The sequence below is a fragment of the Schistocerca piceifrons genome, chromosome 8 (assembly GCF_021461385.2).
Source record: "Schistocerca piceifrons isolate TAMUIC-IGC-003096 chromosome 8, iqSchPice1.1, whole genome shotgun sequence".
NCBI lineage: Eukaryota > Metazoa > Arthropoda > Insecta > Orthoptera > Acrididae > Schistocerca > Schistocerca piceifrons.
In genome coordinates this window covers 329,230,145-329,254,849 of record NC_060145.1, presented here as the reverse complement: position 1 = coordinate 329,254,849, position 24,705 = coordinate 329,230,145, and the positions used below count along the sequence as shown (strand labels likewise).

At 40.1% G+C, this 24,705-nt stretch overlaps 1 protein-coding gene across 1 annotated transcript in view; it reads right to left on the bottom strand.

Moving 5' to 3' along the window:
- The window catches only part of LOC124711198 (protein bric-a-brac 1-like), a 448,529-nt gene extending 442,712 nt beyond the window's left edge, over positions 1-5,817 (bottom strand). Inside the window, exon 1 of the mRNA XM_047241130.1 lies at positions 5,471-5,817. Within this exon, the coding sequence (XP_047097086.1) occupies positions 5,471-5,813 (343 nt within the window). The 5' untranslated portion in view covers positions 5,814-5,817. The remainder of the gene's footprint in view (positions 1-5,470) is intronic.
- Between the last annotated feature and the right edge of the window lie 18,888 nt (positions 5,818-24,705).

Below are 24,705 nucleotides of genomic sequence, written 5' to 3'. Positions count from 1 at the left end.
GTCACTGGGCGCAAGATCGGGGCTGTACGGAGGATGATCTAGAGTTTCCCATCGAAAAGATGTGATGAGATCTTTGGTCTGATTCGCCACATGCGGACGGGCATTGTCTTGCAGCAAAACGATGCCCTTGCTCAACTTCCATGGGCTGTTGCTTTGATTCTGGTGTGACGTAGGCCACCCATGTTTCATCGTCCGTAACAATTTGGCTTACGAAATCATCACCGTCGTTGTGGTACCGCTCAAGGAAAGTCAATCCACTGTCTAAACGTTTGGTTTTGTGCACAACCGTCAACATTTTCGGTACCCAACGTGCGCACAATGCCATACAAAACACTACGAGAAACGTTAGGAAAGTCATCCCGCGAGGAGGAAATCGTAAAGCGTCTGTTTTCTCTCACCTTATTGTCCACTTCCTGCACCAAACTTTCATTAACGACCGAAGGACGCCCACTCCGTTGTTCATCATGCACACTTGTGCGGCCACCTTTAAATGCTCTCACCCACTTTCTTACCATTCCATCACTCATAATATTTTCTCTGTAAACTGCACAGGTCTCACGATGAATATCTATCGTCAGTGCGTAGATTAAGGTACAGGCTTTCATGTAAAAATAAAATTATTGAGATATCTTAGCACGTCTTTTTTTAATTTCAAAACGGTACTTACTTAAAAAAAGACGTATCGTACATTAATAACCGGTGTAACCTGTAGAATGTTGAATGCAACCATGGAAACGTGCATGCATTGTGTTGCACAAGCGCCGAATATCAGTTTATGAGATGGAGTTCCATGACTGTTGCACTTCATCGGTCAGTAAAGCAACGGTTAATGCTGGTTGTGGATGACGCTGGAGTTGTCGTCCGATGATGTCCCATACGTGCTCGATTTGAGACGGATCTGGTGATCTACCAGCCCAAGACAACATCTAGACATTTTGTAGAGCATGTTGGATTACAACAGCGGTATGTGGGCGAGCGTTATGCTCTCGAAAAACACCTCGTAGAACGCTATTCATGAATGGCAGCACAACACGTCGAATCACCGCACTGACGTACAATTTTGCAGTCAGGGGGCGTGGGATAGCAACGAGAGTGCTCCTGCTGTCATACTAAACCGCAACCCAGACCATAACTCCAGGTGTAGGTCCAACGTGTCTAGCTTGCTGACAGGTCGGTTGCAGGTCCTCAACTGGCCCCTTTCTAACCAACACACGGTTATCACTGGCACTGTGGCAGGACCAGCATTCATGAACTAACACAACAGACCTCCTCCATGCCCTCCAAAGAGCTCTCGCTTGACACCACTAAAGTCGCAAATGACCGTTGTTTGCGGTCAGTGGAACGCACGCTACGGGGCATCTGGTTTGCAGCTGCCCTTGAAGTATCCGATTTGTAACAGTTCGTTGTGTCATTGCGGTGCAAAGTGCTTCTCTAATGGCTGCTGCAGAAGCAGTATGATGCGTCACAGCCATACGACGAACATGATGGTCTTTCCTATCCCACGTGGCCGTCTAGAGCCCGCTTCTCTTGCGAATGGACAGTCTCGTGACCAACGGCGCCAGCAATCGCGTACAGTGGGCACATTACTGCCAAGTCTTTCTGTAATATTGCAGAAGAAATATCCAGCTCCTCATAGCCCTATTACACGACCTTGCCAAACTCAGTGATGTGTTGATAACGACGACTTTGTCGCCTTAATGGCCTTCTTGACTAACATCAACTCACGATGCCCAATCTCAAAGATAACTAACGCTCTTATGCGGCTGGCGCAAAATTTGAATAGACCTTATCTTTCAGATGTAGCAACACGCCTACCAACTTTCGTTAGGTCGCACAATTCCTTCTTGGTGCTGTGGTTTTTTTCCACCAAAAGTATATTTCCTCTCCCTTAACTATCTGAATAATTTCTTTTATCTGATCATACAGTCTATTAATTTATTCATCATCTGTGGAGCTAGGTAGCATATAAACCTGCACTATTGTGGTGGGCGTTGGCTTCGTGTCTATCTTGGCTATGATAATGCTTTCAGTATCTGTTCGTAGTAGCTTACCCACATTCCTAGTTTCTTATTCTCTATCAGACCTACTCCTGAATCACCCCCATTGGATTTTGTATTTATAACCCTTTAGTCAACTAGCCAGAAGTCCTATTCATCCTGCTACCGAAGTTCACTAATCCCCACTGTCCAACCTATTCATTTCTCTTTTAAAATTTTCTAACCTACCTCACCGAGGAAGAAATATGACATTCCACACTCAGAAACGTAGATTGGTTTTGTTTTTCCTCATGACGACATCCTTTTGTGTAGTATCGCCCAGAGACCCGACTGAGGGGCTATTTTATCTCCGGAATATTTTACCTAAGAGAAAAGTAACGACTGTCACTTTCCCTTGTGTTCAGCCCTTCGCAGTACCAGCGCGGAGAGGCCAGGTTTGCTGATGTTACAAGGCAAGATCAGTCGATCATCTGCAACTAATGAAAAGGCTGTTGCCCTCTTCAGGAACCACACGTCTAGCTGACCTCTCAACAGATACGTCGCCGCTCTAAAACTTCCTGGCAGATTAAAACTTGTGCCGGAACGATACTCGAACTTGCGACTTTGCCTTTCGCGGGAGAGTAAAGTTGTGGTGACGGATCGCGAGTCGTGCTTGGTTAGCTTAGTTCGTAGAGCACTTGCCCGCCAAAGGCAAAGGTCCTAAGTTTTTGTGTCTCTGGCACACAGTGTTAACCTGCCAGGAAGTTCCATGTCTGCGCACACTCCGCTGCAGAGTGAAAATTATATTCTGGAAATCCCTCCGTTGTGGTTGCACCTTCGGTGCGGCTCTCTGTACCTTAGAAGCACGTAAGTCATTCCATCACAACAGCAAGATCCACGGTTAATAGGGGGGTGGGGAGCGGGAGGCGGGGTGAGTGAGGGCTGGTGAGTGAGTGGCTGGTCACTGTAAAAGGAGTTAAATCCAGCTTGACCGTAGGGTAGCGTCGATACCACCACTGGATTAGAGACGCCATTATTTTCCATGAACTGCGTGACAAATACGAAAGTAAACGTAATCTCAAAAAGAGTGGAAAGTTCAGGTTTGCGCGGCTTCCGAGTTGGAACACCGGGCGCACAAAGCCGTCCTCCTCTCCTCTTCCTCTCCCCCCCCCCCCCCCCCCCCCCCCAAAAAAAACCCTGTGAAACTACCTTCCTGCAGTTTTTCTACATAGATTTAGCAAGTCTTATGATTTCATGTGTAGGTTTAATAAAATACGTATTATTAAAAATTTTACCTTAATGGACATTAGCGAAAAATGTTGCACACGAAAAAATCCATATCGTATTATGTGAGCTATTGTGCATTGGTTGTAGTATGATGTATGATAAAGACAGGTTTTATTTGCTGAACTTATTAATTAACAATGCATAAATTAATAATTAGAAATAATTAGGACTTGATAGAATATCTTTTTCCCTTTGCATTTACCTGCTTTGAGAGGAGAAAACTCATTATCTCATTTACGACGCGCTTAGCACCTGTGTCGTATTCTGTCAACAAGACAGCTACATTTCATACTCTTCTTTCAACCATACTCGATCTTAAGCAGTGTTTTATGAATTTGTGTTCACAAAATGCGGCTGTTACTGGCATAATTCTAAATGTCTGCAGGGGTATCTCGATATTTCAATACGCATCTTTTAACCCTAACTATGAAAAAAATTTCATAATATTTTAATAGCAAGCCACATCAACGCTCTTAATCAGTTCTTTCATCCGGAACTAGAAAGCACCTACTCCATTAATTATTTCCACTAGGTTAGCATTTCTGCTATATTTGGCTCCAATATCAACTGCATAGTTTTCGCGATAAAGTATGTCCGTCTCGGTAGCTGAGTGGTCAGAGTGACGGAATGTAATGACAAGGGGCCCGGGTTCGATTCCCGGGTGGGTCGGAAATTTTCTCCGCTCAGGAACTGGGTGTTGTGTTGTCTTCATTATCATCCCCTCCCCATCAACACGCAAGTCGCCGAAGAGACTTCCACCAGGCGACGGGTCTACCCGACGGGAGGCCCTAGCCACACGACATTTCATTTCACGGTGAGATAAAAGCCATTTCCCGACCGGAAATTAAAGCCAGATGAGATGGTGTCACGTATATCACATGTTTTCCATTTCCCTCATTATTCTATCAAATATTTCGGGTCTCTAGCTCTAATCGAAATCCTTCGGTCAAATAGCATGTTTGTTTCAGCACCTGCTCGCCAAACTTTAAGATCCTTCAATACCGTGGCGAAATAGCAGCAAGAACTTTGTTGTTGAACATCAGCCTGCTGTGAAGTCCGGCAGCTGTGTGAACCGAATGTACCGTTGACAAATAAACCACGGTAGCGATGGACGTTTGTTGGGTAATAGGTTTTTCTTTATGATGCTGCTTGGCCAAGGTGATACTGCAGAAATGACACTGACAACAGCGTGTGTTTGTGCAGTCTCCAAAGGAAAGGCTCCTTTTCGTAGGCAGAATATAGCATCAGGGATAGGAGACTATACATACCTCTCCCGGTTAATTCTTAAAGATCGTCTTTAATTCATATTTTTTCCGTCAGTTTTTGCGTCGTCTGTGCCTCTGACCCTGGCGGGAGCCTATGTAGACCCATGTCGCCGACTCGCTGCCCCCTCTGTATGCCCCTGCCAATGCTACAAAATATAGCTGTTTGCGCCAAGTCCATTCATGCAGTGGTGAGATGTGGCAAATAATGCTATTTAGACGGCTACAGAAAGAGATCTTTCTTTGTTATTGTTGTAAACTTTACACGGTGTTGTCACGTCGCATCCAATGCTAAAGTTTGTATGACTAAACAAAATACCATCCAGTAATCGCTAGTAAGTGAGGGAGCGCAACAGAAAGTTTAGAAAGTAAAATCCAGCCCACCATTTGTTTCCAAGTTGTAACATTTTTTTCTGCCTCTGCTATTTAAAAAGAAAAAAAAAGGACTGTGCAAGTTTATGACTTAGATAACACAGCAGCATCACCTCCGTAATTTATTAATACTTAAAATACATAGCTTTGTTATAAAGATTCATTAGCGGGTTGCCTAAACCGTTAGTGTAGCATATCTTTCCTCTATAAGGAAATGGTTTCTAACTTTCTATGATAGTCGTTTGTCAGCTGTCGCAGCTAGAGGTTCGACGTGCTACTAAACAGTTAGGATATGAGGTACAATAAATTTGAAAATTTGTAGAAAAACATCGAATCTCATTAACAAACAGCGATAGCAATGTAGCACTGCATATATACATACGGTGTATACGTTATAACGGAAGCAGTTAAATACGATCGGAAGAATGCGTTGATTAGCAAGATGAATAAAGAATACAAAAATTCCTGCGTACTACTGCCAGTTACAGACAACAATCTCAAGTGCACGCAAACGTCGAGCCGTTTTCAAGAGTGGTTAACAATAAATAACAATATAAAACATAAATCACTTACCTAAAGTGGCACTTTCGATGTGGCTTATCAGTCCTCTTTGCGCTCGCTCCACTAAAATATCGAGTCTGTCAAAAATAGGTTCCACGCTTTTTGAGAGATGGTGTCGGCTGTTTGTCTTTTTTGTCATTACGTATTCGTGCTTCATATGTTTCCATCGTATACGGACCTGTTCTTTGGTTCGGTGTATACCAAACCGAGTGCTCAGTTCTGAACTAAGTCGTCTAAATGTATCACGATTGCAGCGATGGAAAAATAACGAAGGTATCATGTCGAATTCTTCGATGAGGGAAAGCAGAGTCTCAGTTTCTTCCGTCGACCACTTGCAACGCGATTGCCTATCCATGATTTCGGCAAATGTTATTGTATCGGCACTCATATACCACTCCCCTAAATCAGAGATCCTACATATAAAAAGTAGCGTGAAATGAACTTGTCAGCCAGACACAGGATTGGTTAAATTGCTGACGGGATTCAATTTTTTAATTTTTTTAGAATTTGCTGTTTATTTAATATACATATAGTGGTTTGCAGTGTGTTGCTGTTTGATGTGCCGTATGAGTATAAGCGGTGTTTCGTCACGAAATACTGAAAATGTCATATTGACACCGTAAGCTCTAAGTATTCGTGTAATTTTCGTTGCATAAGTAGGCATCGTTGTTGAATCACATACTTTACTGTCTTGAAAGGCATCCATCTAGTATCACTCCACATCATTAAAGTGCGAACAACATCTAGGCATTACGTCTGTAGTGGCTCAAGCCTTCGGGTTCAATAAATAAGCAACTATTTTTCCAGAAATTGTGATATAAATTATATCCAAGAAGTTCGAAGTGTTTACCTGTAGTGTTGGTTTTCGTATTTTACAGTTAGTTTTAACTTGATTGCTATTGATTTGTATATTGGAGGCGACAACGAGGAATTACGTTTTAGTGTTGGCCCTGGGCCTCACAATTTTTTCATTTTAAACGGATTCGGAGCTACGACAGAAATACAGGGTAAGAACCGTATCTGTTATATATGCACATTAAGGAGGTAAGTGCGTAGCATTGCATCTAAAAGTTACTGTAAGTTTACGATGATGTGTGGATATAGGGAAATTCGTGACTGCGCGACATCCGTACTACACTTGTAGCTTCCTGTTTATATAATACCTTGGCGTTGAAGTGTAACATAATCGACAAACAAATGTGTAATCTATGGTTACCAGCAGCTTTCACTCCTGTCATTCCGATTGGTCACAGAGTTCAGTATCTCCTGCGATTTCCAAGGATTTCTACCAGGCTTTGTCTTTTGCCCTATGTGAACCTCCACAGTCGTTACTATTTCAACTCTGAGCAACCCATTCGTTTTCCAATATATTCCTTTCTTCCTGTTTCTATCAGTTGTTGCCTAATATTCCCCTTGAACCTCTCATCAACCTCTGGTTTTTAGAACTTATGCAGGTGCCATATCTTAATTTTCTACTGTTTTCGCAAATTGTTCAGTTTACTTCTTCAAATTAAGGCGTATGTTCAATACCATTAGATTTCTTTTGGTCAGGGGTCCTCTCTTGGCCTCTGCTAGTCTTCCGTATGTGTTCTTTGCTTTGTTCGTGATATGTTATTTTGCTTCAAAGCTATCAGGATTCCTTCACTTTGTCTACTTTGTGACCATCAATTGTGATGTTTAAGTTTAATGCTAATCTCACTTCTGCCACTCATCATTGCCTTAGTCCTTCTTCATTTTACTTTCAATCTGTGTTTGTACTCATTAGACTGATTATTGTATTCAGTGGGCCCATTAATTCTCTTTCACTGGGGAAGACTGTTCGTCAGTGAATCTTACGATTGATAACTTTTCACTCTGAATTTTAATACTACCCTTGAAACTTTATTCTATTTCTATTATCTTATTCGATATATACATTGAACAAAAGGGCTAAAGAATTACATCTCTATTGTACACCATTTTAGTTCCAGCACTTTGTTGTTTGTCTTACACTTCTATTGTTCTTCCTTGGTTCTTGTACATATTGTGTATTACTTGTTTCTCTCTCTATATCTTCTTGTATTTTCTCAGATTTTCGAACATCGTGCATCAGTTTAAATTATAAACACTTTTTCAGGTTTACAAATCCTATGGACATGTCTTGATGTTTCTTTTTAAGTCTCATTATATTATCAACCATAATGTCAGAACTGCATCTCTGGTGCGTATACCTTTTCTAAAGCCAAACAAATCGTCATCTAGCAGATTGGCTTACTTCGCCATTCTTCCTTGTTACCCTTCTCAGCAATTTATGTGTATGAGCTATTAGGAAATTTTACGTATTATTAATTAGAAGTGCCGACAGGATCCTCTCAGCTTTTGTGTTTCTTTTTTCTGAATCCATTTTTTTTTTTTTTTTTTTTTTTAAATTGGGGGTGTGTGCATATGCGGTTATTAGCCTGTATGTAGGATATCTCAGTTTGCCTGTTGTCTTAATACCTTTTCCCTGTAAGCATTCATTATCATAGTGTTTAAATTCAATAACGTATTCAAGTGTGTGTGTGTGTGTGTGTGTGTGTGTGTGTGTGTGTGTGTGTGTGTGTGTGTGTGTGTAAATGGTACAGTTAAATGCTGGGACACGTCCTTACAAAATTTTCCACTTGAATGTGGCTGTACAGTCGAAATAGCAATTGGTGAGCTTGAATACAAAGGTAACTATCATCAGCAAAAATATTAAAGAAACAGTTTACTGAAGTTCATTTAATGAACTGTGTGCAAAAAGTAAATGTCTCAATGAAAAGACCTCAGTTCACAGGTGCCGGAACATACAAAATAACAAGGATTTTACCAAAGTGCACCAGAATGAAAACGTATTGCAGTACAGTACTGACACACTTAGAAATCGCTACCTTCTTGTTAGTAATAAACATGACTTAACACTGAAGTATGATTAGTAATACCTGCTATTCATATCATTATAATAAACACCATTACAGAAATAAAAATGCAAGAAATCACAAATAAATTTTTCAGTGGAAGCATTGATAGATTTTTATGTGTAGGTCAATGACTTAATTTAGGATAGATAAATAAATAAATAAATCAATAAAACTTAGTACATACAGTCATGTACATGCAAAATGTAACATTGTGGGAGGAAAAAGACAATAAGAGAAGAGCGATGTTCAAAATATCTGAGTGTCGAACTGGATAACATGTTGAAATGGAGAACTAGTATTGTAACTCTTCTTCAGAAACTATGCTTATTGTATATATTTAAAGAAAGATACCTTTTTAATCTTCAGTTGCCACAGCATGGAATTCCATAGTAGCTGCAATTAAAAAAAAAAAAAAAAAATTGTGGCTGCTATGGGATACAGGAGTATGTCTAATAATGAATAAGAAAATAGGAATGTAAATAAACTATGATGAACATCGTAGTGAATGCATTATTGTAGCCGCAATAGGCATGAAGCCAGCAGCATTCACTGCAGTAGTACAGGTTTTATGGCAACTATCTCCATAGATGTTGAAGAGTTTGAAGAAATGTGTAATGAGAGAAAAGGAATTATTCAGATAGTTATGGGAGATGAAAATTTAATTATAATGGGGGCTGGCAATTTGATAGTGGGAACAAGAAGTATGGACTGGGAGGGGGGAGAATGGAAGAGGAAGCCGCCTGATAGCATTTTGCATGGAGTATAATTTAATCACCACTAACATGTGGTTTGAGAATAATGAAATGAGGTTGTATACACGTAAGAAACCAGGGGACACCAGAAGATTTCAGATAAATTGTATAATGGGAATAGATATATTTTGGAACCAGATTTTAAACCATAAGACATTTCCAGAGCAGACGTGGACTCCACCATGGCTTATTGGTTATGAACTGTAGAGCAAATCTGCAGAATTTGCAAACAGGTAATAAATCAAAGATAGAAAGAACCAGAGATTTTTTGAGAGTTTCAGTGGGAGCATTAGGCAACAACTGACTATAACAGGGGAAAGGAATACAGTGGAGGACGAATGGGTTGCTTTGCGAGATGAAATACTGAAGGCTGCAGGATGGGATCACATAGAAAGAAAGACAAGGCCTGGTAGAAATCCTTGGATATCATGAGAGACATTGAATTTAACAGTTGAAAGGAGAAAACGTAAGAACTGAGCAGTCAAAAACAAATAGAAATGTCTAAAAATGAGATTGACAGGAACTGAAAAATGTCTAGAGGAAAATGTAATGATATAGAAGCATAGATGGATAATGTGTGTATAAAAATTAAGAAGGCCTTTAGAGGAAAGAGAAGCAGCTGTGTGAATACCAAGAGCTCAGATGGAAAACAATACTAAGCAAAGAAGGGAAAGGTGAAATATGGAAAGGATGTATAGAGGGCTTATACAAGGGGAATGAACTTTAAGATGGTATTATAGAAAGAGAAGAGGATGTAGATGAGATGGGAGTATGATACTGCGAGAAGAATTTGACAGAACTCAGAATGACCTAAGTCGAAGTAAGGCCCCTGGAGTAGACGACATTCTGTCAGGATCGCTGATATCCTTGGGAGAGCCAGCCACAACAAAACTATTCCACATGGTGTGCAAGCTGTGAGAGATACAATTCGAAAAGAATGTTAGAATTACAATTCCAAAGAAAGTGTGCATTAACGTGTGCAAATATTACCAAACATTAAGTATGGAAAAACTGGTAGAAGCTGACCTCAGGGACTATCAGAAACCAGATGGCAGTTATGAGTCAAGGATCATGAAAGGGGAAACAGTGGTTGTAGGCTATCCTCAATGTTATTTGTTTTGTTCATTGAGCAAGCAGTAAAGGAACCTAGGAGAAGGCTGGAGTAGGAATTAAACTTCAGGGAGGAGAATTTTTCTTATCACTGCTATCTCATCTCTGAACAAAGTTTTTTCAGTAATTTTTACCAAACATTCAGAATAAGCAGCTTTTTTCAGAAAGCTTTCATGTTTGTGGAGACATTTATGAATAAATGTAATAATGTGATAAGAAAAGTTTTAATAAAATGATTTTAAATGTTAAAAACTAGTAGACATTTATATATGTTGGCAGTGGAAGGATAAATTGACTTTGCAACAACAATCCGCATTGTTGGTTATGTAGCTTATGTGCTGGCATGTGTTTTATGTATTTGAAAGTTTTATATTTAATTTGGTCTCACTTAGATTTCATAGCGAGTTAAATACAGATTATTGGTGTGTTGTTGTTATTAATATCTCATCTGATACTAGCAGAGTACCTTCACTAGTGAGGAAGTGATTAATACAAACCAAAAGCATTTTCTCAATTTTAATTGTTTCATGCACTCAAATTTTCTGAAATGAGATTCTAACTATCTTTGAATTTAGAAGTGGTTCTGTGTTTGAATTTCTATCTCATGAGTTAGTTTAATCTATTGTCAAAAGTCGATAGGGTTTAATAACATGTCAGTGACAAGGTTATTAGAGACAGAGCACAAACTAACACCGGGAAAGAATTTCGAGTGATATTGGCTGTGTCTTTTCGAAGGAAACATCTCATCATTTGCCGTAAATGCATTAGGCAATCTAGATGGGCAGACACAGATTTGAACTGCTGCTGTCCTAAATGCAAGTTAATAAACTGTGTGTACCACATTGTGTAGTGCTATTTTAATGGATATAGGTGTATTATCAAAGAACTATACACAGCTGTGCTTTGGGTGGCTCACCTCTGATCCTGGAAAGTAAAGTTGATATCACTTCTTGTGTAACAGTGGAAACTACAGGTAGGAATATCAATAATGTAAAAAAAAAATATAGATTGCTACTGACCATAAAAATCGTCTAGTTGCAGACAGGCACAATTAAAAGATGCTTACAGAAAGCTTTCAGCCACAGCATTCATCAGGAAAAAGATAAAAATACGCCATTCTTAGGCACAAGCAAGCACCCCTCACATATACAAGATCGTCAACTCTGGCAGCTTGAGCCAGAATGCAAACTGGTCAGAATTTATGTGGGTCCCCGCCCGAAAGTTATGGAACAACTGGTACCACTGCATCCTGAAAAGGACACTGTGTGGTGCAGGTTTACGGCATCATTTATCATAGGGCCATATTTTTTCGAAGAGACAGGTGCTTCTGGTTCTGTTACCTGTACTGTCTTTGGTAAGCGTGATGAGTGGCTTATGCGCAGCCACATCATTCCAGCACTCCAACAGCGAGGATGTGTGGATGGGATCATTTTTACACAAGATGGTGCACCTCTGCACATTGCTTATCCAGTTAAGCAGCTGCTGAAGTGCCATTTCAGAAATGCTAGAATTATCAGCCGCCATTTCCCTACAAATGTGTTAAAGTCTCACTGTGAGGACAATTACTGTCGAAAAAGCATAAGGTTTATTTTGCTTGACTCCAGACTATGAGGAGTAACTCACGAAATTTTGATGAGTCTGATACCCAGAACTGACTTATCAGTTGATTTTAAATCAAACAATGGAAACTCCAGGGTGGAAAATCAACAATTTTTGGAAAAGGATAGGTTGCCACTCACTGTAAAGATGAGACATTGAGTTGCAACAGACATAATGAGAAGACGGTTACACACTGCAACTGTCACATTGAATGAAAGCATAAATCTGGAGTGTAGTGGAAAAGGAGGAGTGATAGCAGGATATGGGTGAGTGGTGAGGAGAGCACTGTCTGACAGTGTGTGTAGGGACTGGTAGAGGCATGACAAGGCTGCCAGGCACAGTGTCTGGAGGCTGTGAGGCAAGGAGGTGGTGGTTGGTGGTGGTGGGAAACAGGAAGTGGAAAAGGAGAGGAGCAGGAACAGGGAAAGGTAGGCTGGTGGTTGGTTGGGTGGATGGGTGGGTGCATTGGCAGAGGGTGGCACACATTGAGGGTGTGGGGACAGAGAATGCAAAAAGCAAAAACTGTTAGATGAAGGTTGTGGGGATAGTGGTTTACCCTAGGTGGAGTCTGGGACAATTTCAGTAGCAGGAAACATGTTGTTACCACAACTTTCATCTGCGCAGTTCAGAAAAGCTCTTGGTTGTGGGGAGGATCCGAAGTGTATGAGTTGTGGAGCAGCCGTTGAAATCAAGCTTTTTATGTTCATCCACATATTGTGCCACAGGGTGGTCTACTATACCCTTGGCCACAGTTTGGCTGTTGATTCTGGGAGGAGTGATGGTAGTTATATTAGTATAAAAAGCTGTGCAATGATTGCAGCAGAGCTAGTGTGTGACATGGTTGCTTTCACAGGTGGCCCAGCTTCTGATGGGTATGATAAGTTAGTAGTGGAATAGTAAATGCTGGGTTTGTGGAGTGGGCAGGTCTTGCACCGGGGTCTTCCACAGGGATATGATTCCTGTGGCAAGGGATTGGGATTGGGAGTGACAGAGGGATGGACTAGGATGTTGTGAAGGTTGAGGTTGGTTGGGGTGGGTGACAAAACACACCTTTGGCAGGGGTGGAAAGTGTCTTTGATAGGATCTCCCTCATTTCAGGGCATGATGATAGGTAATCAAAGCCCTGATGAAGGATGTGGTTTGGCTATTCCAGTGTGGGGTGGTATTGGCTGACAAAGGGGGCACTCCTTGGTAGCTGGTTCTTTGGAGTGGTGAAAGGGGGAGGAGGGGAGGGGGAGGAGGGGAGGGGGAGGGAGAGAGAGACAGAGAGACAGAGAGAGAGAGAGAGAGAGAGAGAGAGAGAGAGAGAGTGAGTGTGTGTCCGTTATGCGTGTCTGCAACTCAATGTATCATCTTTATGGTGAGTAGTGACCTTTCCTTTTTTCAATAATGTTGATATTCCAACTTGGAGCTTGAATTGTTTGGTTTTTTCTAGCAGCTTTTCTTCTGTCCCACAATCCTGTGATATCTTCCTTTGTTACTATTTTCTGAAGCATTACTCTTCTTTTGTGTGTTTTTTCATCTGCTTTCTAACTATACTTGGTCTGACTTCCAAGGCACACTGTATCAACAATCTTGTCCACACACAACACACAGCTACGTGACTGCATGGATTGTTGATACAGCACCTCATGCCCCAAATGCTTCTCACCAATAATTATATTTATTTCTATTGTTCACATTTTCTCCCACATCCTCGCATGTATTTGCATTTCATTTTCCGCACCTACCAGTACCACCCACTTGTGAATCTCAGCCTAACCAATCCAATCCCCCTTCACCCTTTCTCTCATATCTCAACATGTGCGTATTCCCATGCCTCATACTTTCCCTTTCTTCCACTTTTTTTTTACGTATTTTCTTGTGTTTGTGCATACTTTTTTTTCATCTTTTTTGTTATTAGCTCGCCTCAAAACCATCTGACACCTTCATTTGCCAATATTTGTATCATTCCTGTTTCCCCAATACCATCTCTGTTACACTGAACCCTTGCTCCATCTTTCTGCAACAGTTCAGAAAAATATCCCTTTCACTGACTAAAACTCAGTCCCATAGCCTGTTCCTTACATGCTGCCTAAACTCACGATTCCTGGGGAATATGCCATTGAGGCCGAGCTCCATATCACATTAAAGTACAGTAAAGGTGTTGTGATCTGCAAAGACCTGGTGAACATCCCAAAGGAAGACCTGACAGTTGAATGGTCCCAAGAATGCATTGTAGATGTGCAGAATGAGGGTGGAAGGTGATCTGATTAAATCCGACTCGTTCATCTTCACTTTTAATGTCACAAAACTCTCAGAACATATTAAGCCATGTTTCCTTCGCTTAACTGTGTGGCCCTACGTCCCAATCCCATGTTTTGTTTTAAATGCCAATGATTTGGGTACAGCACACATGGCTGTAAGGGAGAGGTCACTTGTGGCAAATGTGGAAAGTCTGCCCATGACAGAGTCTGATGTTTGTCTCCTCCAAAGTGTGACAGTTGTTCTGGGGCTCACCCTGTCTGGAGTAGGGACTGCTTTGTCTTCCTTGAAGAACAGAAGATACAGGAAATAAAAAAGACATGACAGAAGATTTATAAGATTATGCAGCCCCCAACATTCACCACCTCCTTTGCGTCAATTGTTAAACAGCCAGTACAGAAAACTGATGCTGCTACACAAACGGAGGTAACTAGTGCTAGCACTAGTACCTGCATTTGTCAGTGTACTAGAGGTGCTGCAGTTTCATTACCATCTACTCTGCCTCCCAAAACACTGGAAAAGTCTGTGGCCGCTAATGTTTCAGAGCTGCTCCCTCTAAGTTTCAGTCTGGTCCGACATCAAGTGCTGCCACTACTGTTGCCCCCATTGTGGTTCCAAAGCCTATCCAGGGCAAAAAATCAGAGGCCAAGCATCCCCCACTAACGGAGTCAAGCCAGTAAACAGTCCGATGATGTCGACATGATACTATCTGACATCTCTCTTGACTCTTCTGTAGAGCTAATGGTGGTTGATGTTGAACAGGGCAATCATCTTGCTCCAAGACTGAGCCCACACCCTTTATGGGTTCCCCTCCCCAGCAGAAAGACAGGGTGAAAGTGCAACCTACATGATAGATGGCTCCTATATTACAGTGGAATATTAATGGGTTCAGGACCATGTAGAGGATCTGAAATTGCTAGTGCAGGACTGCCCCCTGTGCCTTTGTTTATAGGAAACACATTTTAAAGCCACTGACACTCCTGTGTTACGGGGCTATACCCTTCACCGAAAGGATGACCTCAGTGGGGAGAGAGCAAGGGAGAGTTCTCTGTGTTTGCCATTAACACACATCACTGCTCTCCCTTTGGCTACTGACCTACAAGCAGTTGCTGTTAAAATTCACAGGTGTCAGAGGATCACAGATGCAATAGACTCTGTGGTTCTTACAGATCTGGTGGAAGTACTCTGTGACCATTTCTCCTGCAGCACTGGTACTCACACTCATTTCTGTACTGCTACCAGGTCATTCTCAACCATCAACCTCTCTTTCTGCATCGCAGATTCTGTTCAGTAGGAGGTCATTGACAATCTTCACTCCAGTGACCACTTCTCACTTTGCACTCTGAATTGGGCATTACCTGAAGTAAAGTCACCAACATGCATGGTCAGCAGGGCTAATTGGACACTGTTCAGCCAGATGGCTGTGTGAATATCGCAGCAGTGTCCCTAAATGAATGGACCACATCACATGAGTGATGCATCATGCCACTGACTTATCTATCCCAGGTCATCTTATTAGGTGACCTGTACCTTGGTGGACAGATGAGTGCTGTTCAGCCATCAGGGACAGGCGTGCAACTCTTCCAAGTCGAGAGGGCCAAGGCTTCATATGTAATCAAGGAGAACAAGGAAAGGTCATGGCAAGTGTTCTATTCCACTTGTGCTACAAAAGTATGGGAAGCCATGAGGAGGATTTCTGGTAAATGCATTCGTTTACCCTCAGTAGCAGTACTGAAACAGGGATGTGTGTAAACAGCTCCCAAAAACACCACTTGGGCACTGGCAGAGAATTTTGCACAAACTACTGCCAATGCCAGCCATGATCTGGCATTTCATCACTACCATGCGACTGTAGAAAGGAGAAAATTGTACTTTAGATCCAATGTTTCTGAAACTTACAGTTACCCTTTCTCAATGTGGGGGCTGGAATCAGCTCTGTCTGCGACTCGTGATACTGCACCTGGTTATGACCAAATCTGGTACTGCATGCCTAAACATTTTCCTGCAACATCATAGGAAATCCTTCTTGTATGTTTTAATCTTATGTGGCAGACAGCTATCTTCCCCGACTCGCGTAGAGAGGCATTTTTGATACCTCTCCTCAAACCGGGAAAGGACTGCACATATCCCAGTAGTTACTAATGAGCTGTGTAGGAAGTACACTGGAGCAAATGGTTATCCATTGTCTGATCTTTTTTTAGAGACCAGACAACTCCTTAGTCACTCTCAGTGTGGATTCTGGACATTTCGATGAATTGTCGACAACCTGACCCTGCTAGAGGAAGCTATTCAGCAGTCTTTCTTATGTAACCATCACTGTATCAGAATGTTCTTTGATATCAGTAAGGCAAATGATACTACTTGGAGACACTGTATTCTCGCATAACCGCATCAATGCGGCTTTCGTGGTCACCTCCCCATCTTCATACTGTCTTTCCTGTCTCGCCAGTTTTTTAGCACACGAGTTGGAGACTCACAGTCAGATTGATTTGAACAGGAGAAAGTTATGGTGTGGTGTGATGTGATGTGTGTGTTTGTTTTCATTTTAATTGTTCTCATATTTTTATTTTATCTGCCTTGCATATGGGGATACCATCCTACATTTTAGAGACTCAGTGAGGTTTCTGGGTCTCATTTTTGACTCAAAATTGTCGTGGTTGCCACACCTGAGACACCTGAAATCCAGGATCCTGAAAGCACTGAATATCTTAAAGTGCCTTAGCCACAGGTCTCGGTGAGCAGACAGAGCACATCATCTCTAGTTTTATAGGGTTTTCGTGCATTCAGCACTGGGCTATGGGTGCATAGTGTATGGGTCAATGAGGCCCTCTTACTTGTGGGTGATTGACACTGTCCACCATGAGGGTATTCGGCTGGCTATAAGTGCTTAGCAGACCAGTCCCATACCCAGCCTCTGTTCTGAGGTGGGGGAACTGCCACTTATCATCTGACACCAGCTCCTAATGGTGCATTTGGCGTGCAAGTTCCTCACAGCTCCGACTTCACCCGCATATCATACTGTTGCTCGTCCGCCTCTGGAGAGCCTTTTTCCCAACCATTGATGGGTCACAATGCCATTCGGGATCCACGTGCAGCGTGTGCTGGAGTCACTCAGTTTGGAGCCGTATGACTCCGAGACCATGGTTTTACGCATCTGTCGCCCTGGTTACTGGAGAGGCCCAGAGTGATTGTAGATTTTAATGCAATATTTTCTGACATTTTATCTGAGCACAACTACTATATTTTTTTTTTTCAGATGGGTTGAAATAAGGGATTCTGATTATTGCTGATTGCTCCGTTGCTTTCCCAGATTGTGTACTCAAGGCCTGAAAGCCTCAAAAGCCTTTGCTGTCTTTGATGCACAACTGTATGGAATCTTGCGGGCACCGGAGCAGATGAGACTTTCTGAGTGCCCTTCACTCCCTGAAACTTTTGTACCCTGTAGATAAAGTAGTCCAGACTATCCAGGATAGTCTCCTCCACCTACAACAGGTGGGGAATGAGGTGTCTTTCTGCTGGGTACCAGGGCACCTGGGAATTGGAAACGAAAGGGCAGATCTAGCAGCTAAGGAGGCATGCCTTGATCCTCAGGTATTTCAGTGTGCCATCTCCCTGTGTGCTATGACCTCACTGTTGAGCTCAAGAGTCTTGTGTCACTGGAAGAATGAGTGGCTGGAAGCAACAGACAATAAGCTCTGCGTCGTAAAGCTCACAACTAGGCAGTGGCTACCTCCTTCCAGCCACATTGACGGGATGAGGTCCTCCTCACTCTTCATGTTAGCCACAGCCTTATGATGTTGGCTTCATGATCCAGTGAGAGGACCCTCCAATGTGTAGCACTTGTGGCATACAGATCACTGTATGCCGCATTTTATTTTCTGACCAGCGGTTCGCAGCTGATATGCCAATGGATCTGCAGTCTGCTTTAGGTAATGCTGAAACGAATGTGGTTCGAGTTTTAAAGTTTTGTGAATTGTCCAAACCTTTTTACCAACATTTTAGGGAGGTGGTTGTAATATGTTCACGGAGCGATTGGCTACCCATATTTTATGTAAGTGGCTTGCCAGTGACATTTTTGTGTGCCTTCCTTTTAGCTCCTTTGTCATTTTACTTCTGTTTTAGTCTTCTGTATAGCATCTTTTATTCTTTCATGTTGTCTTAACATGTATGGTCATATTTTACTACTTTTATGTACATTCATTACTTTTAATATCAGTAAGGGCGTGATAACTCCACCGTTGAGTGCCCGTAAACACATGCACGCACGCGATCAGCCCCAATTGAACAGCTCTAGGGATGGTCAATATGGAGCGAGATCAGCTGCTTTGTCAGGTATAGGTTTGGTTCCTGTTGATAGTATTGGTAAGTAGGACTTCACAAGGCATAGCCTGCATCTTAATGGAAAGGGGTAGGGGAAACTGGCTGGGATGATAGCAAAATCTTTAAGGGGGACACTGAAACTCATGGGAGTACCTCTTTTTTTAGGCTAAGATCAGTGTCCAGTCGTCCAGTGCTGATTAAAATTAAGCTTAATGAGAAGCTCAGACAGGCAGGTAGGTACTAGAGATGTTAAAATATCACAAGATTTCATAACAGTAGAGTGAAAAATAATGTTAGTATATTGCATAAGAATATCAGAGGATTAAAAAACAAAGTAGATGAACTTCTTGTTTGTTTCGAAAATTTAGAAACTGAGGGCGGAATAGATGTACTATGCCTGTCTGATCATCATATAGTCACAGGTATGGAAATGGTAAATGTAAGTGGATATAAACTTTCAGCACATGTAAGTAGAGACACTATGGAGAGAGGAGGAGTTGCCATTTATTTTAAAATCTGCCATAGTGTGAAAACTCTGGAAATTAAAAATTTTTGTGTAGAGCAATATATAGAAGTGTGTGCCAACTAAATAATGGCACTTTTATAATTTTAGCCATCTATAGGTCGCCATTGGGAAATTTTCAATTAATTTTGAAACCTTGGGGTCTTTGTTGTGCTGTCTGTCAGACAGATGGAAGCAAATTATTGTTTGTGGGGATTTCAGTGTAGATTTTCTGAAAGAGTCCGATAGAAAGCTTGACCTTGAAGTATTATTTGGTTCTTTCAATTTGATGTCAGTTATTGATTTTCCTACTCGGGTGGTACAGTAAAGCAGCACATTGACAGATAATGTTTTTATAGACCAAGATAAATTTAATCAAAGAAAAACTTTTCTATTAAGAATGGTCTGTCTTATCATGATGCACAGCTATTTTCAGTACATGACAGCTCCATACAGTAATGCAAAACAGTCCTCCAAAATGGTGTGTTCAATTATGATTTAACAATTGAGAATTTTAGGGAAAGCTTGCAACAGTTAGTCTGGGATGAGGTGTACAGGGAACCTGATGCTAATTTAAAATTTAACTTATTTCATGATACCTGTGAGAGTATATTTGAAAACTGTTTCCCTAAAACATAAGTGAAATATAATTGTAGGTAACCATAAAAAAGCCATGGCTCGCTAAAGGGATAAAAATATCTTGTAAACAGGAAAGGGAAATGTATCTTATAGCTAGGAGCAGCAATGAACCCGAAACTGAAACATTATAAAAACTACTGCGCTGTATTAACAAAAGTTATTAAAAACTCCAGAAGTATGTGCATTATGTCTGAGATTAGCACATCTGATAATAAAATTAAAACAATTTGGAATATTGTTAAAAGGGAAACATGGCAACCGAGAGCACAGGAAGATTGTATTTCTGTCAAACTCAATGAAATGTTTGTTAATAGAAAGTCTGAAGTAAAAAGCATTTCTAATAATCATTTTTAAATGTTGTAGAGAAAATAGGATCCAACTATTCATTAGAAAATGCAAGGTAGTATATGGAAAAGGTAATATCTATGCAATTTGAAGAAATTGAACCCACCTCTCCTACTGAAATTAGAAAAAATAATAAATTCACTCTAAAGTAAAAGCTCGCGTGGAATTGATGGCATTTCCAGCGGAGTACTAAAAGCTTGTTCCCAACAAGTAAGTAGGAGCCTCAGCCACATACGTAGCAGCTCACTGAAACCGCATTTTTCCAGATAGATTGAAATACGCTACTATTAAACCATTGCATAGAAACGGGGGTAGGTCTGTTGCTAACAACTACCGCCCCATCTCACTCCTGACAGCTTTATCCAAAATCCTTGAAAAAGTAATGTATTCAAGATTGTGTGTAGTGATGCATAGTGAACGAGTGAATAAAAGTTACTGTTCTGTTGTAAAAAAGGAATCCTGTGAAAACTGCAAAAGTGAAATCAAAAAACTAAAAGAACGCATTTCAAGTTTACAAAAAATTGTAGATCTTCTAGGACGTGAGTATAACTAATGAAAACTGCGAGCTGAAGAAGTTGAGCCATAGTCTAAATGATAAAACATATTCTAAATGATAAAACAATTAAGCCACAAAACGGGAACCTGGTGAGTGATGAGAAGCGGAAAGGAAGCGATAGACAGGCATCAAACGCAGCAAATGAAATTATAATTACAGATAACAGGTATAGTGTTCTGTCGACTAGTATTGATGACTGCAATAAGGATGACTAACTACGTAAAGAGTGTGTGACCAAGAAAACAAACCAGTGGGCGAAAGACGAATGCAACAGAAAATGACTGCGCCAGCGACTAAAAGTAGTGACATATGCTTCAAAAATAGTGAAAGCAGCGGAAGGGTAGAATCAGATGGAAAAAAGTCTGTTAACAAACTTAATAAACATCTTGAAGGTAGCGGCAACCCCACTCTGAATTCTGCCACGAGGTGCAATGTACGCTTGCTTGCTGACAGTCATGGAAGAAAGCAGACTGAGATTCTACAAAGTGATAATCAAAATATGCAAGTAAGTAGTGTGGTGAAGCCAGGTGCGAAAACAAATAACATTGTAATAAACACATCTTTAGATGGCAAAATGTCGCATGACAATGACTTCGTTGCCTGTATTGCAGGTTCAAATGATGTGGCTTGTAATGAAGCCAATTCGTGTATTGGAGGTTTGTCTAAATTTCTGGAACGAAACAAATAAAAAAAAAAACTATTGTTGCTACCATCCCGCACCGACATGACTTAATGTACAACTCTTGTGTAAACAAAGAGATTAGAAAAACAAATGCCAGGATTAAATTATTGTGTTCAAGTTACGAAAAATGTTTAATTCTACACATGAGCACACTAGATAAGGGCATGCATACTAAACACAGACTGCATCTGAACTATGAGGGTAAGCGTTTTCTTTGCGAAAAAGTAAGCATATTGATCACTGAAAAGATCGAACTCAGTAGCCGCATATATAAAAATAGTTTGCTTTCGAGTGAAACTAACGTTCCTTTTTTAGTGTAAATTGGCCTTCAGTGTGCACACACGAAGGTGAAATCTTTACTGACTGCATCAAGAAAGACGAAAAATGTAAAATAATGTTTCAGAATGTTCAGTACATTACTAACAAAATAGAGCAAATTGATGAAATTCTAGGAGAATGTAAACCACACATATATATTGTGAATGAACTTGGATGCAAGTCTGAAGAGGCTCGTAGTTTTAAGTTAAACAATTACAAAATTGTGAGTGCATACTCAGAAAGATACACAAGGGTGGAGGTGTTGGCATTTTTTGTTAGAAATTACATACATTGTGAAAAAATTGACTGGGTTGACAATCTTGCAATCTGGCCTTTGAAGGTAGGCAAAATCAGCCTAATAATTGTAGACCTGTATAGATAACCAAATAGTCATGTAGAAGAGTTCTTTTGCCAGCTAGAACAGTTTCTGAATAAACTATCAACAAACAAAAAACAGGTAATAATAACAGGAGATGTAAACATAGACTCTTTAAACTATACTGGTAGTGTAAATTATCTTAGATATTCTGACTTATTGCATTGCTATAACTATGACAAAATAAATGATGAACCAACCAGAATAACACCTAACTCTCAATCTTGTATTGATCATGTTCTTTCAAATCTAGAAAGGAAACATATAGTGGTAAGAGCTGTTTGAAACATATCTCTCAGACCATACAGCTCTATCCATAGAAATTAATACAGACCACAAAATAGTTCTGCATAGTGACCTACACACTTATAAAAGGAAGTTTAATTATAACTTACTTAAGAAGGAGCTTGCTGAGAGAGAGTGGGATAAGGTATATAGATCACAAGGTATTAATGAAAAGTGGGGCCTTTTATAGGAAATATTTAACCATAGCTTTAATCAGGCATGTCCAATAGTAAAAAAAGAACTAACGAAATCAGATCCCACAAAGAAACATAAAATTCCTCCAGAAATACATAAACTAAAGGAAAATATGAAGGACCTTTATGTGCTGTTCCGAGAAACAAAATTGCAGTACTTCCTAACAAAGTACAAAAGCACCAGAAAGACACACAGGGAATCCCTGAAGAAACTAAAAGCACTTCATTATGCTGAACAGATAAGAAAAACTAGTAACATTAGCAAAACAGCCTGGCATATTGTAAACAAAGAATGTGAACATAGAGAAAAACCAGGCTGCAGAAACATTGCATTAGAAGAAAATGGAGTACTGTTGAATGAACCAAAGTCTGTATGTGAGGCCTTCATTAAACATTTTAATAAGGCACGCAGAGAAGAAAAAGATGAATCAGCCCTGAAAATTAACACAGTTAAAATGAGTAATTCATTTTTCCTAAGGAGTGTAACAGAGTTTGAGGTCATGAATATAATCTCAAAACTCAAAGTAAAATCATCTAGTGGCTGGGATGACATATCGTCCACACTACTTAAAGAATGCAAAAATAAGTTAATAAAACCAATAACACATCTAATTAACAGTTCAATTGGCCAGGGGAACTCTCCAGAGCTTTTAAAAATCACTGAGATACAACCAGTGTATAAAAAGGGGGCTATCACAGACATAAATAACTGCCAGCCAATCTCTTTGACTTCAACACTTGGCAAGCTGCTTGAAAGAATAATTCTAGATCAAATGGAATCCTTCTTCTGTAAATACAAACTATTAAACAAAACACAACATGGGTTTCGAAAAGGACGATCTACAATAACAGCATTAGCAACTGGGGTGGGGCACCCACTGTCTATATGGATTGCATTTTCAGCCTTCAAAAGAGAGCAGTTAGGATAATTGCTAATATAAGTCCAGTAGGGACTATTTCAAAAATTATAAATTATGAATGTGTACTTATTGTATGTATTTAAGACCATAATGTTTGTAAAAGAGAACGAGGAAACTAGTGTAAAGAACAGTGACACCCACAATTACAGTACTCGAGCCGAAAGTGACTGTCATAGGATACGGACTAAAAAGAAAGCTACAAATCACAGTCCATATGTAACTGGGAGACAATTCTATAATAAGTTGCCAAAAAATATAAAGCAACTCCAAGGCAATCTTTTCAATGGCAAGTTGAAAAATTTGTTAATAGAAAGATGTTTATACTCATTAAAAGAATTCTGAGCAGCAATACTGTTAGTTTATTCTTTTACATACTGCAGTATATTAGTGGTGGCATTGTTATAATTGGCCAATTGATGTATATAATCATTATATGTACGGAGTGATATATAATGTGCTAATGTGTTTATAACATTATTGCGTGGAATGATATACAATGTGCTACTTGATGTATACATTCATTCTTGGAATGACATGATATTGATATAATTGTACAAATAATGACGATGTCCAAGACTGTAAAGTTAACATGGGCAAATAAACATTATTATTATTATTACTACTACCATCACATATTTGTAAAAATGAAGTACTAACAAAATGTCAGTTTGGTTTTCAGAAAGGCTTTTCAACAGAAAATGCTATATATGCTGTCTCTGATCAAATATTAAATGCATTGAATAACCGAACATCACCCATTGAAATATTTTGTGATCTCTTAAAGGCTTTTGATTGTGTGAATCATAAAATTAATCTAGATAAGTTTAACTATTGTGGTATGAGTGGTACAGTGCACAGATGGTTTAATTCATATTTAACTGGAAGAAGATTGAAATTAACATTACAGATAGTCTGCAAAAAACAGCAGTGGGGAGGTGTCAAGAATGGTGTCCCCACAGGGCTCAGTCTTAGGTCCCTTATTGTTCTTAATACATATAAATGACTTGGCGCTATATTCATGAAGATGCAGAGCTAGTTCTTTTTGCTGATGATACAAGTATAGTAATCACACCCAAAAAACAAGAATCAGCAGAGGAAACTGTAAATAATGTCTTTCAGAAAATTGTTACGTGGTTCTCTGCAAATGAACTCATTAAATTTTGAGAAAACACCATTTATACATTTCTGTAGTATATGGCATAACACCATTGATAAATACAGACTATGAACAGAAGTCTGTTGCTAGGGCAGAATATTCAAAATGTCTAGATATGTGTGCACTGATGAGAAACTGAATTGGAAGAAATACATTGATGATCTGCTGAAACAGTTAGGTTCAGCAATTTATACTATAGGGTTATTGCAAATTTTGGTGATAAACAGATCAATAAATTAGCGTACTATAATTCTCTGCTTTCATATGTCATCATATTTAGGGGCAATTAATATTTAAGAGGGAAAGTAATCATTGCACAAAAGCGTGTAAT